Raw genomic sequence first — 16,170 nt, 5'->3', positions numbered from 1 at the left:
GTCAATGGAGAATTTTTGTTGAATGACAGTAGACAAGCTAAATTATCTAGCAATAGAGTGAGTGGAACACAACTGAAAACCAGCTTTGGAAACCTTTGACAAGTCACTCTTCCGGCTCTGCTTCCTAAGAATCAAATAAAATGGGAGAGTTGACATAGACATTCTAACGTGTATGGTTTCCAGAATGGATTTTGGTATAGTGAAAGCTTAAACTTGGAGTCTTCAAGAAAATAGGCAAGAGGTAGAGAGTGGTATGCTGGGAAACCAGGTTTGGGAAAAGGGCAGGAAGCCCTGATTTGTAGTGTTTGCTATAATTTCGGAAGTGTAAATACTCTCACAATGGCTGATTTCAGGCTACCAACCAGCTCACAAAATTCCTGAATATTTAACGGTCAGCTTTCTAGGTAGGTGTTGACGGACTCCAGCACACCTGGCTGGATAGATTTCCCAGGTACCAGTAAAAGTGAGTTCTAGATTAGATCCATGCATTTGTCATAGAGTAGGTCTAGTGAAGTTCACCTGTACTCTGGGCCCTAAGTTGAGGGCCAAAGACCATTTTAGTGACTCAGTGGGCCAGGTTTTGAATCTAATAGAAGCCAGGTTTCTGCGGGGGTGGGACAGAAGTTAATGACATCATTGTGAGTAAGAGCAGTATTGAAGCAGGTGCTGCCTGGAGATCAGGGAGCATTAGAAAATTTATGGTCATAGTTTCTGCTTCACAGATACGGAGCATCTTTATCAGATAATGAAAGTGTGTGTTTTCTTATTTACATCATGTTAAAGCTTAGTTAAACTTCTGATAGAAAAAAATCCTTCACTTCTAATATATGAGAAAAAATGGGAGTTTGTATATAATTATTTAAAGAAATTCAAGAAATAAGGTATGTATTGAGAACAGAACTTTTAATTTTCAAGTTAAAATAGTAATTTCAGATTAACTTTTTTGTGATTATAAATTGTCTCAATACAACATGCCTGACATTGTCTTAAGAGTTTTTTTCCTATTTACCTAGAAACAAATTTTCCAGTATGCTGTGGAATTTCTTGTAAAGAGATAGAATACACATTAAGTAAGTCACTTTTCACAAGTATTTTAATGACATACATCACTTATGAATATTAGCGTCCCTTCCCTTAAAATATTTTTCATCTTAGAAAATTTTTAAAGCTAGTGGATTGATATTGGAACCAAGTATAAAACCCATCAGTAGAAATGGAGACTAAGAGCATGCCGTCTAGGACTTTTTATAAATCATTAAAATTTAGATGCAAATTTATATCCTGAATTTATATATTTTATTTTAGTTACAGTTCTAGTTATCTCAAATCATTTAAAATTACTTTTGGGGCAGTTTTAGTAAATAATATATCTTATAACAAAAAAATCTGTGACAACATTTTGAGAACTCCAAGGAGCCTCTTACGTCAGAATGATCTAATACTTTAAGGTAGCGATTAGCATAATCATCTTCTGATTAACTCAGTGTCACTCTTCCTAAGAGCTTAGGGCCAGCGAACCTATAGGTAGTTTCTTGCCCTAAATTTCAGATCAAATGGATTTCACTTTAACCAGTTTAAGCTGTAGGTGTGCCAGTCATTATGGCCAAAGTTTCTTTACCAAGTGATGCTGCATGGAATAGCTAATTGTCGAACTTCAGCAGAAGTTGGATAACATTTCAAATGTACTCTTGTATCACAGAGTCCAATGAAAAGCAAGAGAGATTGTTTTTCTGCTTGGCTGCCAATCGCTGTGCCTCTGATTCCTGTATTCCTTTCTATTTCAGTTTGAACTGATCATAAAGGTCAATATTTCCTCCTTTTTCTCCCTCCTCCCCTGTTTATCAACTGTAGGTGTTCAGCATGTTTTTGGAGACTCTAGTGGACTTCATACAAGTCCACAAAGATGATCTTCAAGATTGGTTGTTTGTACTGTTGACGCAACTATTAAAAAAAATGGGTGCTGATTTGCTTGGGTCGGTTCAGGCAAAAGTTCAGAAAGCACTTGATGTTACAAGGTAATATTTTCTTTATATATTTCAAGTTTACCTGATAATAATGGGACTATTTAATTTCTGTGTTAAAAGTTCAGATATCTTATTAAATCTTTTCAAACCATTTGAACTGCATACTCTCCATTCTAAAATTTTAATGATGCCCATTCACATGGTATACTTCGTGCAACATTGATCCTTAGATCAAACACTGCTTTCTTTTATAAAAATCTCATTAACATTTGTTGAGTAATTTAAGGTGGTATTTTATCATAATTAATATATATCTGCTAAGTAGAGTTGAAGATTTTATTTAACTTAAAATATTTTCTAAATTTAAAAAGAATGTTTTATTATGTATTAAAGTAATTCAGAACCTTTTTTCAGAAGATTTTGAACCAGTGATATATTTTAACTTTCTTGTGTAGATTGTTGAAGTGACGTATTTCAAATATTCTGTTCATTTGAGTTGAGTCTGGACTTCAGATATTAGGTGTGGGGAAACATCTCTGATAATGTTGAACTTTTTCTGAATTTTCTTCTTTATTAAATCTATAGTTGAGACAAGATATAGACCATTATTTACTATAGTGTTTCTGTTTAACCCCTTACAGGATATAAATTCAAATGCTCAGATTTTTTTCTGGGAAAAGCTTTTATTTTGTGTTGTATCACATAGATTCTACCACATATAGATACCTACTACTTCATGTATGCTTTTTGAATGACATGATGTTTTGGTATTAAGCATAATTTTCTGTTGTTTGCTAAATGCTTACTTGCTGTCTTAATTTTTGTTCCATTTTGCTTTCTTCCCCTTATTTTAGAGAATCTTTTCCAAATGATCTTCAGTTCAATATCCTAATGAGATTTACAGTTGATCAGACTCAAACACCAAGTTTGAAGGTAAAAATTTGAAGTCTTTTGAAGACATTATAAGGAATTGAAATGTTTTATTAATAAAGTTATGTTGATGTGTGTATTTCTGTCATGTGACAAGCTTTTCAATCAGTGGATTTTGTTTTTATAAACTTTCAGACAGTCAAGCCAGCACTTCGGGACCAACTTCACTCTTTTTGGAGCTCCAAGGTTTTTTTGTTTTTGCATTATTTCTTTTCTTAACTCTCTTTCCAAATTCTGCAGTGTTTCAGATAATGTTTGTATGCATCTGTGTTCAACTACTAACCTTTGTAAGCCTGTAAGCATGCACATAGTTTAATTTCAAATGTTATTCAGATGCCAGGCTGTTGTTTGGAGAAGCTTCCTGGGGGGTACACATTTGGAAAGCAACACAAGTATGGCCATCTAACCCTGAGCTCATGATGCAGACTAGCTCTATAAAGTCTTACCTAATTTTATGTTTGTGATTTCCCAATACTTTTTTAATTTAGAGTCTGAATAGGTATTTTGAGTGAAATGTCAATTTTACCTATATTCATTTTAGTAAACTGACATGTTTTTTCTTTTTTTAGTGTGATATTTCTGATGTGTGCATAAAATTTAGAATCAGGGTTAATTTTCTCAATTGTTGTTAGCACACATTTTCCAATTAATTTACGTGAAAACTAGGTGGATTCCAATTTGTTATAAAAGTAATTATTAAATTTAAAATAAACAATATAATACAAATAAAGAATTCCTGAATTCTTCATTAAAATGTTTCTTAGTGATTATTATTAAATGAGATTAAAGTTAGGGAAATAACAAGCATATGTGCATTTATGATTCTTACATTTTTCTGCTATGTTCTGCACGAAATATATTTCCACAAGCATTACTGCCCAGGACTGATTTTCCTTTAAGTCTCTGAATATGATTTTGTCTTAAAATCACAATTATGTTTCTTACCAGGGTTGACTTACACTCAACATAATGTTATTTCCTCAGAGCTGCTTTGTGAAGGGGATTCCATCTGTTTTAATTATGAAAAATGACTTGCAGAAGAGAATAATTTACTTGATATTGTTGATAAATACTCTTAGAACTCATTCTTTGTCTAAGGCATTGTGCTAGGCATTTTAAATTTATAATGGAATATAGAACTTACAACTTTTATCATTATCTATAATAATTAATAAACTGTAAACTGTAAGGGTTATGATTTAGGTACTGGTGGTAGATATACAAGTGTTGTGGAAATAGAGGTCTAAGCCATTAGCTTAAGAAATAAGGGTGATAGGTGAGTTGAGGGGGAGGAGTTTCTAAGGCCTGAAGAGAAGACACAAAGGGAAGAGGGAAAGGAAATAGACAACTTAAAATTAGCTTTCATATTGGAAAACAACATACTGGAGACTGGAATCACAGACTGTTTATATGACTTTTGTATTATATGTTTAATATTATATATTTATATAGACATTATATATTATATATACACACATAAAGCTGTAGGGGAAAATCACTCTTCAGCTCTTAATTATGTGTTAGGATAGCAAAGACAAGTTATATTGGAGCCATCCATACCTTATGCCAAAAATAGAAGTAATGTTTAGATGGGTGGCAGGATTAAGAATAAAAACTTTGCCCAGCCAGCATGACAGCAGTTGAGCATCAACCTGTGATCCAGGCGATCGGGGTTCGATTCCCGGTCAGGGCACATGCGCAGGTTGCGGGCTCATCCCCAGTCGGGGGCGTGCAGGAGGCAGCCGATCAATGACTCTCATCATTGATGTTTCTCTCTCTCTCTCTCTTTCCCTTCCTCTCTCTGAAATCAATAAAGATATATTAAAAATAATAATAATAAAAACCTTAACAGGCTATCGAAAAATACAAATAACGAGTATGAGGTCTGTAAATATTCTTTGGAAAAAATGATGGATCTTACAGATAAAAGATGGATGTTTGTATAAATTTTATGTCTCTCACAGTATGCCGTGGTTAAATATAAAAAAGGAATAGACTAGGGGGAAATGGCAATACAGAGTGATTTAATTTAAGTAATATTTTAAAAAATAAATGTAATTTGATGGGTTACAAATTACACCAAATAAATGTAATTTTTTGTCTTTTTCCGGGTTTCACAAACATGCTGTAGAATTATACACACCTTAGCAACTAGATTATTTTTTCTTCTCTTAAGAAGAATGCATGTTTGTGTTATAAAAATTACAGACTGTGTATATAAACTTGTGAAATATTCTACTAAAATGTAAACTTTCAAATGATTATATGTGTATTGTGCTTATTTTGCTTATTGGTATGGTAAACACACCTATTCCGTGATACCCTTTTAAAACTTTACATACCTCTATAAATTGCCAAGACACTGCACTAATTGAATCTCTTCATGCAAGTAAATCATTCTGTTATTAATGGTGGCAAACTGAAAACAAAATACATTGATGTTCATTTTTTAATTTACTATAGTGCCTTTCAGATATTAACACTGATACAAGGTGACGTGGCTTCCAGAATGCAGAATGTTATGTTCTGCCGTAATGTAGTGGGGCTGCAGCTGCACAATTAACCATAAGCCTCTTTCCTTCTCCACTGCACGTTTTACCCAGGATGGCTGATAAGTTAACTCTTGGTTTTTTCAATTCGTTTCAAGTTGTAATTCTTAAAATTTGTTCATTTGGAAATGAAATGTGTAATTTGATCCCTTCTGTCTTGTTTGGAAGCAGAAAAGGGAAACTGTACAAGCATCAGGATGTTACTTTACTATGTTACTTCCTGTATAGTAGCATGGTACTTTCCGGAGACCATATTTGGACTGAGTGAGAAAAGTGACGCATTAATATCAGTACTAAGGGCAGAAAGAGCGTAGAAAAACTGATTACCTTAATCTTTGACAATATATTTTCAAAGTTCCTGTCTTAATCATACGTTTAAGCCTTCCTTTTCTAAGTCAGGAAATCAGCATTTAGTATGTGTTGGCATCTTCTGTATCTAAGGACTGTGCTCTCTGCTAGGTGCCAGTTCTAAAGCATACTGGTAAAGTCTTGGAGAAGCATTATTTATAAATCCAGAATGTTTGAAGATACAACTTTAAAAATAGTGGTTCTCAACCTCTTTTTATGCTCCAGCATACCTGAAAGAAGGGAGCTAATTTAACCATGGCTTTTGATAAGGAAAGAAAAGGCTAATTCTAAGGAAGTTGTGTGCTATGCTTACCTCCTGCTGATTCTAAAGCCTGTATACCACCGTGCAGCCACACATCATTCCTGGGAGAATGATAAGACTTTTTAAACCTGCATATAACTCTTATACAAATACATGTTGTCTTTTCTCCAGTGGTACTAGTGTAAAACTTTTTGAGATGCTCCTTTTGGAAGGTAGGTCTAGCGCTTGATGGACCTATTAAAAAACCTGGTCTCTGTGTGAGAGTTACTGTATATTTGACAAAAATCCTGTATTGCCCACCTTAATTACTCACTTGATTTGTAATGCCTTATTTTCAAAATACTTTGGTTCATTTTTCCAAAGCCAGATTACACTCAGTTGCTAAAAACTAGCTCTCAGGGAGTCTAGACAAGAGTCAGCTCTAAGCTCCGAAGGCAGACTGAAGGAGGGGTGTAGAATTCTGTCAAGAGAGTCTTCAGTAGTTGTTCAAACATGGGCAGTGAAACGTCTGGGACTTAAAAGCACTGCTCTGTGTGAAAAACAAAAGTCCACATTATCATATACTTGAACCTCAGGTAGGTAGGTGGTGGTTTAATTCTTTGTTGTTGGGTTTTTTGTTTTTTCGTGTTTTTTGTTTTTTTCATTTTTTATTTGACAAAAAAATAATCACCTAATTGATTTTGAAGTGTTCTCGGTGTCCCTCAGTGCCCATCTGATTGTCCTCTCTCATTGTGCTTACCTCTGCAGGTGAAGGTTGCTATCCTTAAATATATAGAAACTCTGGCCAAACAGATGGATCCAGGAGATTTTATAAATTCCAGTGAAACTCGCTTGGCAGTCTCTCGGTTTATCACTTGGACAACAGAACCCAAAAGTTCTGAAGTTCGAAAGGTATGTTTTAATAAAAGATTTAGAAGTTAAATTAGAAAAGCAAGTCAGTCATTTTGGATTGCCAGTGAAGGAAGCTAGTATTTTCAGGGTACTGCCAGTTAGCATTGAGTTATTTACCTGATGATATGGAGACCTTTTCTAAAAAATCCACTCTTTTAAATTATTTTAAGTTTTATCCACTTAATATGAGCAAAACCTAGTACAAAGCAACAGTAATCAAGACTGTGGTTCTGGCATAATGATGGACATAAAGACCAATGGAATAGAATTGGGAGTGCAGAAATAAACCTATGTTTATTTCTAGCCAACTGATTTTTAACAAGGATGCCAGGGCCATTCAGGAAGGAAACAATAGTCTTTTCAACAAAGTGTGCTCTGGGACAACTAAATAGGCACATGCAAAAGAATGAAGTTGAATCCTTATCACACACCACATATATAGAAATTAACTCAAAATCGGTCAAAGACTTAAATGTAAAAGCTAAACCTATAAAACTCTTAAAACAGGGTTAAGTCTTCATGATTTTGGATTTGGCAATGCATTCTTAGTTACGCTATCACAACACAAATCACAAAAGGAAAAAGATGAATTCTGTTTCATCAGAATTAAGAATTGGGGGTGTTCCAAGAACAAGAATACTGATGTCACTGTAGAAACCATTGGCGTGTTTTAAGTAAGGGAGTTATATGATCTGATATGTATTTTTAAAGATGACACTGGCTAATGTGACAAAAATGGACTATGGCTATGTTGTATAAGGGAGAAGATGGTTGGAGGGGTAGGGCTGTTTATTCAAAGGCACCTATTTTCACTAGGAAATCACTAGAAAATGTCTCAAGCTGATAAATCAAGAAGTAATTATGTAAGCCTATGAATGCCTAACAGAGAAAAGCAAGTATTGCAAAGAAGAACTCTCTGGAGAGCTGAACAGGGGAATTAAGAATTATAAAACCTTTCTAAAAGAATTTTTTTTAAATCTATAACTTTATTATTTTTATTTGAAGACTTGAATTATTTTTAAATAAATATAAAGCGTATTTAGTAAAGCAAATAAGACATTAAAATATAAACTAACAAATGAAGGACTTCATCAAAATATATGAAAGCTATTGCAGTTTAAATCCTGCAGTTTAAACCTGTATTATTTAATGAGAAATAGACAGATAGATGGAACATAAAGCAGGGTCCAGAGACAGATAGGTTTATATAGGAGATTAGTTCATGATAAGGGTATCACTTCAAGTTATCAGGAAAGGATACACTCATTGGTAAATGGTTTGGGGAATTTTGGGAACAGTTGGGCTGTCTGTCTCTAAGGGGAAAGTAAAGCTGAATCTCATACACTGAAATAAAGTCTAGATGGAATAAAGTGTACCATAACAATCATTAATTCATTTGCTCTAATTAACTTGAGGTCCTCTCAATGTTGTAGTTCCAAAAGAGACATAGGATCATAAAGTTTGGTTTCAAAATGCAAATCACTTCATTTAAGCACTATTAACAAGTTTAGAATATACACCCACACATTGTATACTTTGTATACACATTGTATGCAAAATGGGCTTATGTTATATAGCTGTTGTAGTATATTTCTCCTTCAGCAGTACATAATAATCCTCTCTCCATTTCTTCATGTCTATAGAGCTACATCGTCTTTCAAGGCTGTGGTGTGTAGTATGCCATTGCTCCAGTGTAGCAGAGTGTAACCTTTCCTGTGGTGCTGTACATTCTAATGCCATAAACATAGAACACTTAGGTTTTCGTAGAGCGGGGTCAGAAAGATGTGTACATTTGGAGACAAGTCATGACGGGGAACAGTTTGAGTTTCTTTCTTCTCTCAATTAAGTTTCTGTGTAACCTTAATTCCAAAGTTTGGCTTTAATAACTCATTTGATTACTTTAGAGGAAGAAAAGAAATTTGTAAATTTTCTTACCTAATCCGAATAAATTTTGTTTTTTCCCTTTTCTACAAAAACATTAGACTAGATTTAGCTTCAAATTGTAAATTTGATAAATTACATGCTTAAAAGACTAGATTCAGCCATTTAATTTAAGAACCACATCTTGAGAAAATGAAATTCAGATGAGCAGGTTGCTATGGATGGGCTTTGTATAGCTTAGGGATGTGTGTCCTTATTTTTACCCGTCTTTCTTGTAATCATTTAGTAGGAAAACTGAAGTAGTGGTTGATATTGGTAGAGTAACCCTGGAACTGTCTAGTTAACTTTTGCTGTTGATTTTTTAGGTTGTATTTGTTGTACTTTTCATATTTCCTTCTTTCTTTCAAAAAATAAATAGGTTTAAACATTTTTTTATTCTTCCAACAAAGAAATTTTAAAGTATATAAGAATACCTTTTTTCCTGGGAAAGATGGCCTTGTGCTATTGAACAGAAATGTTGAGTAAAGAAAATGGTCTCCTTTGAGTAACCAAAATATACTCATCTACTTCTGTGTCTTTGTTTTCTAGGCAGCACACTCAGTGCTGATTTCCCTCTTTGAACTCAATACCCCAGAGTTTACAATGTTATTAGGAGCTTTACCAAAAACTTTTCAGGATGGTGCTACCAAGCTTCTTCATAATCACCTTCGAAACGCTGGCAATGGAACCCAGGTATTTTCCTGTTGTTTTCTTGGATGTTATGTAGTATAATGGTTTAACAAGAACTGTGTTTTTTTACATGAAGTAAAGTTATGTAGTTTTCACAATGTAAAATTGAACAGCATTTCCTGAGCCTAATTAAATGTTGTCCTGGACAGAATAGAGTCCTTAGGCCTGTCATGTTTATATTATAATTTGGTGGTGAATGGTGGCCAGAGTGTGAACAAGGAAAGCAAAATGTGAGCAAGAACTTAGATGAAGGCATCAGCTTTGCAAGCCAGTAGAATTAGGACATGCTCGTTAGATGAACCAGTTCTTATTTGAGGCCTAGAGGGATGACTTCTTCCAGGTTAACATATAAGTCCAAAGAGGGCAGTGTTTAAAAAGGTGTGTTCATAATAATTACAGGCCTGCCAGTCCAAAGGTGCTCGATACACTGGATTTTGTTCAGGAGAAGTGAAGTTTGAATAAATGAAATATTCCAGTGTTTTGTTTCTAAATGGTATAGAATCATTTACATAATATGCCTAAAGAGTTGAACTTGTTTTTAAAAGATAGACAGACCTTTGATAAAAGGTAAAGGAGAAAATAGATTCACTTATGGCAGGCTTAAGGTAGTCTGAGGGTTAGAAACAATCTGAGAGCCCAGCCAGTGGCACTCGGTGGATTGAGCATTGTCCGGTGCACCAAGAGGTCACTGGTTCAGTTCCTGGTCAGAGCACGTGCCCAGGTTGTAGGCTCCATCCCTAGTAGGGGCAGGAGGCAGCCATTCGATGTTTCTCTCTCTCCCTCTTCCTTCCTCTCTATCTAAAAATCAATACATAGTTTTTTAAAAAACCAATCAGAACAGTTTCTGGGGAACAGAGTCAGTTACCTTTTTAAAAGGAGAAGGGATTATTTCGTTACATCTTAAGAGATAGGCAAATTCATAACATGACCAGATTTTTACACCTTTGATGTCTTTATGAAAGTCATTTGTAAAGCAAACTCAAGGTGGAATAAAATTTGAGCATTAGTAATTGTTGGAGGAAGGAAATTGGCTCAGAACCAGAAGCTAATTTAAAAGTATTAATTTGGGATCATGTTGAATCTTTGAGAAAAAATGTTGATGGTATTTGAGAGTAGGAAGTGAGTGAGGAGAGCAAAACAAGACTGAAGAGTTAGATTCCTGAGTGGGGAGAAAGCATTTCCCTACAGAAGTCAGAGGGGAGTGCACGAATGATTAAGATACAGGCATGTAAACATGGCTTTCATATTGTCCAACTTCCTGATTGTATGCCTTCCTTAAGAACCTTTTAGTTGAACTTAACCTAACTGTCCTATGTTAATATGTGTTTCACTCCCTCCATCAGAGTTCCATGGGGAGTCCTCTGACAAGACCAACACCGCGTTCCCCAGCCAACTGGTCCAGTCCTCTTACTTCTCCTACCAATACGTCCCAGAATACTTTATCTCCCAGGTAATAAAGGGATAATTTTCCATCATGGTTTGTTATTGCGGATTCCCATTATTAGAAAAACAGACATTAATATAATTCCAATTGATTTCCACTTGGCTTGAAAGGTCTTAGACACATAGAAACATAGTAGATTCCAAAAATGTTAACATTTATTCCAAAAGTAGTCATTTAAATGATGATAATATATATGATAAGGAATTTTTTTAACAAGTCAAAAGAAAACTTAGTGACATAGCTTTTGTAAATTATAGCTTGTTACGTTGAATAGCATAGTTATGTTTCTCATTTATGCTGTACAAATCCAATAAATTGCAAATTGTGTCTTTTAGTTATACTACTTAGTAAAAATGGTGAGGGCAAGTTATAATGATGGATATTTAGATCTAATATTGCCCAACCGCTTCTAAAAATAGAAAAAAATAAGCTTATAGACAACAACATAAAAAAAGAGAGGAATAAATAAAAATGACATTATGTAAGACTTCTTAGGAAAAATATAACTGAGATTGGTCCTTAAAATAAAATATAAGAGATGTATAATTTTCACACACTTGTGCAATTCAAGCATGGGCTGTATTTCAGATGAAATTCTTAACTCATTAATCAACTAGTAGTTTTTCCTTTTTTCTGTCCTTTTAAAAAATAGTTTGCATAGTAGTCCATACTTACAGTTGTTAGCTTGATTTTTTTGTTTTGTTTTGTTATTATCCGTATATACCATAGCATACTTAATCATATTCATTACAGCTATAGGGTACTTCATCAGCATCTAAGGAAGAAAATACATTGCAAACTTACCATCTAGCCTATTTCTTCCATGTTATACATGTAACAATTTTAATAGCTACATTCCAGCCTCAGTTGAATTTTAGAATGTGATTATAGAATTCATGTCAATATATGTTCAGTGTTAAAAATTCTCTGCCTTCTTACAAATTTGTATAAAATACATTTATCTCCTGTTCAAGAACTGTTACTAGTGTGAATTAATCACAGGAGTTAGCAAACTTCCTGTAAAGGGCCATATGGTAAATATTTTAGGCTTTGTGGGCTATGCAGTCTTTTTTCACCTCTACTCAACTCTGATGTTACAGAGTGAAAATAGCCATAGGCAATACCTTAATAAATGAATGTCGCTGTGTTCTAATACAGTTTTATTTATGCACACTGAAATTTGAATTTTGTACAATTTTCATGTGTCATGAAATACTATTTTAATTTTTCTCAACTATTTAAAAATGTAAAAACTTCTTAGATATTAAGGATCATAGTTTGCTGATCCCTGGTTAATGAGAACATTTTTAAAGGTGAAAAGACAAACCAGTTGTTATGTTGTTAGAGTTATCGTAAGCTGCCCTTAATGGGTAGACAAGGGGACATGTACTTTAACCATTTATAGCTGTTGGGTTTTGTTTTGCTTTGAGAAATATACATTCTCTACTCCCATCTTTATAAATATCTCATGTAATCTCCTCAAATGTGTTTGTATTTTAAAACTGCACATAAATAAAAGTTAGTTGATGTCTTTTTTATAGTGCATTTGATTATGACACAGAAAATATGAACTCTGAAGATATTTATAGCTCTCTTAGAGGTGTCACTGAAGCAATTCAGAATTTCAGCTTCCGTAGTCAAGAAGATATGAATGAACCATTGAAAAGGGATTCTAAAAAAGATGATGGCGATTCAGTGAGTATTTGAATATTCTTACATTGCAGACTTTTCATTAAGAGTTTTTTATTTGTTTTTTAAACTTTGCTTTCTGTCATTTTAAAACATAATTTTCCAGGGGCCAATCACAAATATTTACTGCGTATCTACCATGTGCCAGGCACTTTTCTGGGTCTTATACGATTCACTTTACTTTTTTTAAATTTTTTTTAATATATCTTTATTGATTTCAGAGAGAGGAAGGGAAAGAGAGAGAGAGATAGAAACATCAATGATGAGAGAGTCATTGATTGGCTGCCTCCTTCACGCCCCAACAGGGGATCAAGCCAGCAACCTGGGCATGTGCCCTGACCGGGAATCGAACCCCGATTGCCTGGATCCTAGGTCGATCGATGCTCAACCGCTGAGCCACGCCCGGCGGGGCAACTTTACATTTTAACCTAAAACTCCACAGTACTCAGTTCTATCTGAAAACCTATAAGGAACTTGAGGGCATAACTCTGCCTTCTAAATATGAGAATTCCTTAAAAAAAATAGCAAGTGCTGCAGAGAGAAAACGGTGGTTCTTGTCTCCTCCATCTCTCATCCTCCACACCCAGTCTGTGAGGATATCTGTTGACTGTACCTTCGGAATATGTCCAAATCCATCCCCTTTCCACCACTGCCTGTCTGGTTCCAGCCATTATCATCATCAGGTCTCTCACCTGGATTATTAAAATAGGCACCTAGCTGGCTCCTTGATTTTGCTCTTGGCCTCCTAGTCTGTTCTCACGCCTCTACTCCCACCTCAGAGGTCCCTGGCTCAGAGTAAGAGCCAAAGTCTCCACAGTAGACTTTTTCCTTGTCACCTCTTTGGCTTCATCTCCTACTACTTCCTCCCTGTTGAGTCTCTGCACCCACACTGGCCTCCTTGCTGTTTTTCTTTTTTTTTTCTTTTTTTTTTTGATTGATTTTCTTTTTTTAGAGAGAGAAAGGAAAGGAGAGAGAGATAAAGAGAAACATCTATGTGGTGTTCCACCTATTTGTGCATTCATTGGTTGACTCTTATATGTGCCCCGACCAGGGATCCAACCTGCAGGTTGTAAATAAACAACAGGTTTCTTTACATCGTTACTATAAGCTTTGACGTTTTGAATGTCAGTTTTAACTCAGGTTGATTTCCTTTACATAAATTGTTTTTCAGCTAGTTATTGTTACCTTTTTAAAATAGCTTTTTAAGCAATAGGGAAACTTTTTCTTAGAATTTGAATTGATACTTGAAAATGAGTTAATGTGCTGTGCTTTCCCCTTCCCGTTAATAGATGTGTGGTGGTCCTGGGATGCCTGACCCAAGGGCAGGAGGTGATGCTACTGACTCAAGCCAAACAGCCCTCGACAATAAAGCTTCATTGCTCCATTCCATTCCTGCTCACTCCTCTCCACGCTCTCGAGACTATAATCCATATAACTACTCAGACAGCATCAGTCCCTTCAATAAGTCTGCCCTCAAGGAAGCCATGTTTGATGACGATGCTGACCAGTTTCCTGATGGTATGTATGTTCTGTGTCATACTGTTACTACCTGTGTTTCGGAGGACTGGTAATCAATGAAGCAAAAGAAATACATGTGCTCTTTTTTTGTATCATAAGAAGTATGGATCTTTGGGATGACCAAGTTTTCTCCCGTCTTCTAGGAGCTCATTGCTAATGGTTTGCTAGATGTCTTCCCAAGATTGGGAAACAGAATAATCATCCTAAGATCACCCTTGAACTGAAGAAAATCTTAATGGCCTCCCAGAAATAACTGAAACCAGCTATAGCTTATAAATTTATCTTTAAACACCATTCAGTCATTAATTTTTATACCAGAATGACAGAACTCTGAAGGAATACCCGTTCTTTAAAATAGTCCTGTAAGTGTGAATCTGTAAACATACTCTTTAATAAGCTATATCCAAGGACCAAATATGAGGAAAGCTACCATTAGAATTTGGAGTCGGCTTAGGTTTGAGCTCTAACACTTACAGTGGGCTTAATTCTAAGCTCATCATTACTAAGCTACATAGCTTGATAAAGTGGTTGACCTTCCTGTGTCTCACTTGTCACCTTTAGAAGAGAATGGAGATGCTGTACCACCTGCCCATCTGTCACAGGTGCAGTAAGGTTCAGAACAAAATGTAAAAAGTGATGAGAAAGTACAAAGCACTGCAGATATTTTATTTTTAATAACAGGGAATTACATTTTCCCTCTACAAATGATATGATCCATTAATTATTTCTTTTATTAAGACTCAGATGTGGAGATCTTCCTTACTCTGCTTGGGGATCTGTGTCCCTGGGCCTGGTCATTTGTAATTTTGATAAATGGAAAAATATATTTTATGAAGTAGAGGAATCATGTTTTTACCAACTTTTCATGTTAAGAGACTTAATATAGCACAAACATCACAAAGTCAAAATTATGATGACATAGCAAGATCACCCCCTTATTGTCTAATGTTCCTCTCCTTTACCAAGGATTATACGTTTTCCATATGTTAAAGGAAGGCATCTTTGGAAATTATATTACTGAAACCTAAACAGGGTAGAATATTTTTGAACCTGAGAACATAATGTACTCACTGCATAACACTTGCTTGGCTGCTGAACGTCAGCAGCCATTTTTGGTTGTATAAACACTCTGAAGATAGATAAGCCCTCAGTTCAACCAAATAGTGGTTGCTGCAAGCTTCATATAGCCATTGTGTTCATTGCCTATTTTTATTTTTTATTTTGAGCTAGAGAAATCTTGTTTGCCATTATTTTATTGTGAACATTGCTAACAGTACTCTTTTTTTAAAAATTTATTGACTTTTGTTGCTGCTTTGATTTTTCATCCACCATTCACCCCACCCCCCAGCATGACAGATGGGTATATGGAGGGTCATTGTACTGCTCTCTCTCATGAATGTTTATTATAAAAAGTTTTAAACCAGCATTGGTGTTTTGGAAATGATAAATGGAAAAGAAAATTACTTAGTTGTTACAACCAGGATTGTTTCATGTTGTGAAGTTGTTATCCTCATACTTGTGAGAGTTGATTTATAAAATTACAGAATTAATGTCATGTCCTTTTGACAGATCTTTCCCTAGACCATTCTGACCTGGTTGCGGAGTTGTTGAAGGAGTTGTCTAACCACAATGAACGTGTAGAAGAAAGAAAAATTGCCCTCTATGAACTTATGAAACTAACACAGGAAGAATCTTTCAGTGTTTGGGATGAACACTTCAAAACAATATTACTTTTACTGCTTGAAACCCTTGGAGATAAAGAGGTAAATGGCATAATATGTAAATAATAGCCTGTTTTTCCTGTCTTGGGTTGCATGTTGTTGCCAATTAACTAAGCACTACACAGATTTGGAAAAACCGGAAAACGAGTCTCTGCTGCTGCTTCTTTCTGCATGAAATTTTCAACATGAAGTTCTTTTTCTTCCAAACCAAGTAGCTCAGCAGTTCTGAACAATTGACAATGGG

The 16,170-nt window shown here is 35.0% G+C and overlaps 1 protein-coding gene across 16 annotated transcripts in view; it reads left to right on the top strand.

The window, feature by feature from the left end:
- CLASP2 (cytoplasmic linker associated protein 2) overlaps positions 1 to 16,170 on the top strand; it is a 119,722-nt gene that overhangs the window by 94,599 nt on the left and 8,953 nt on the right. For 10 of the 16 annotated variants that reach the window (XM_081160738.1, XM_081160737.1, XM_081160741.1 and 7 more), the window contains 8 exons: positions 1,852 to 2,015; positions 2,819 to 2,897; positions 6,801 to 6,944; positions 9,414 to 9,557; positions 10,898 to 11,004; positions 12,540 to 12,693; positions 13,977 to 14,205; positions 15,775 to 15,968. In XM_081160738.1, coding sequence (XP_081016864.1) covers positions 1,852 to 2,015; positions 2,819 to 2,897; positions 6,801 to 6,944; positions 9,414 to 9,557; positions 10,898 to 11,004; positions 12,540 to 12,693; positions 13,977 to 14,205; positions 15,775 to 15,968 — 1,215 coding nt within the window. Of the gene's footprint in view, positions 1 to 1,851; positions 2,016 to 2,818; positions 2,898 to 3,029; positions 3,081 to 6,800; positions 6,945 to 9,413; positions 9,558 to 10,897; positions 11,005 to 12,539; positions 12,694 to 13,976; positions 14,206 to 15,774; positions 15,969 to 16,170 lie in introns of all 16 variants that reach the window. The other 6 variants (XM_081160742.1, XM_081160739.1, XM_081160729.1 and 3 more) reach the window with 1 other exon arrangement.

The sequence above is a fragment of the Miniopterus schreibersii genome, assembly GCF_964146895.1.
Source record: "Miniopterus schreibersii genome assembly, chromosome: 15".
Lineage (NCBI taxonomy): Eukaryota > Metazoa > Chordata > Mammalia > Chiroptera > Miniopteridae > Miniopterus > Miniopterus schreibersii.
The sequence above is the reverse complement of the archived record's forward strand: the minus strand, read 5'-3'. Positions and strand labels throughout refer to the sequence as shown.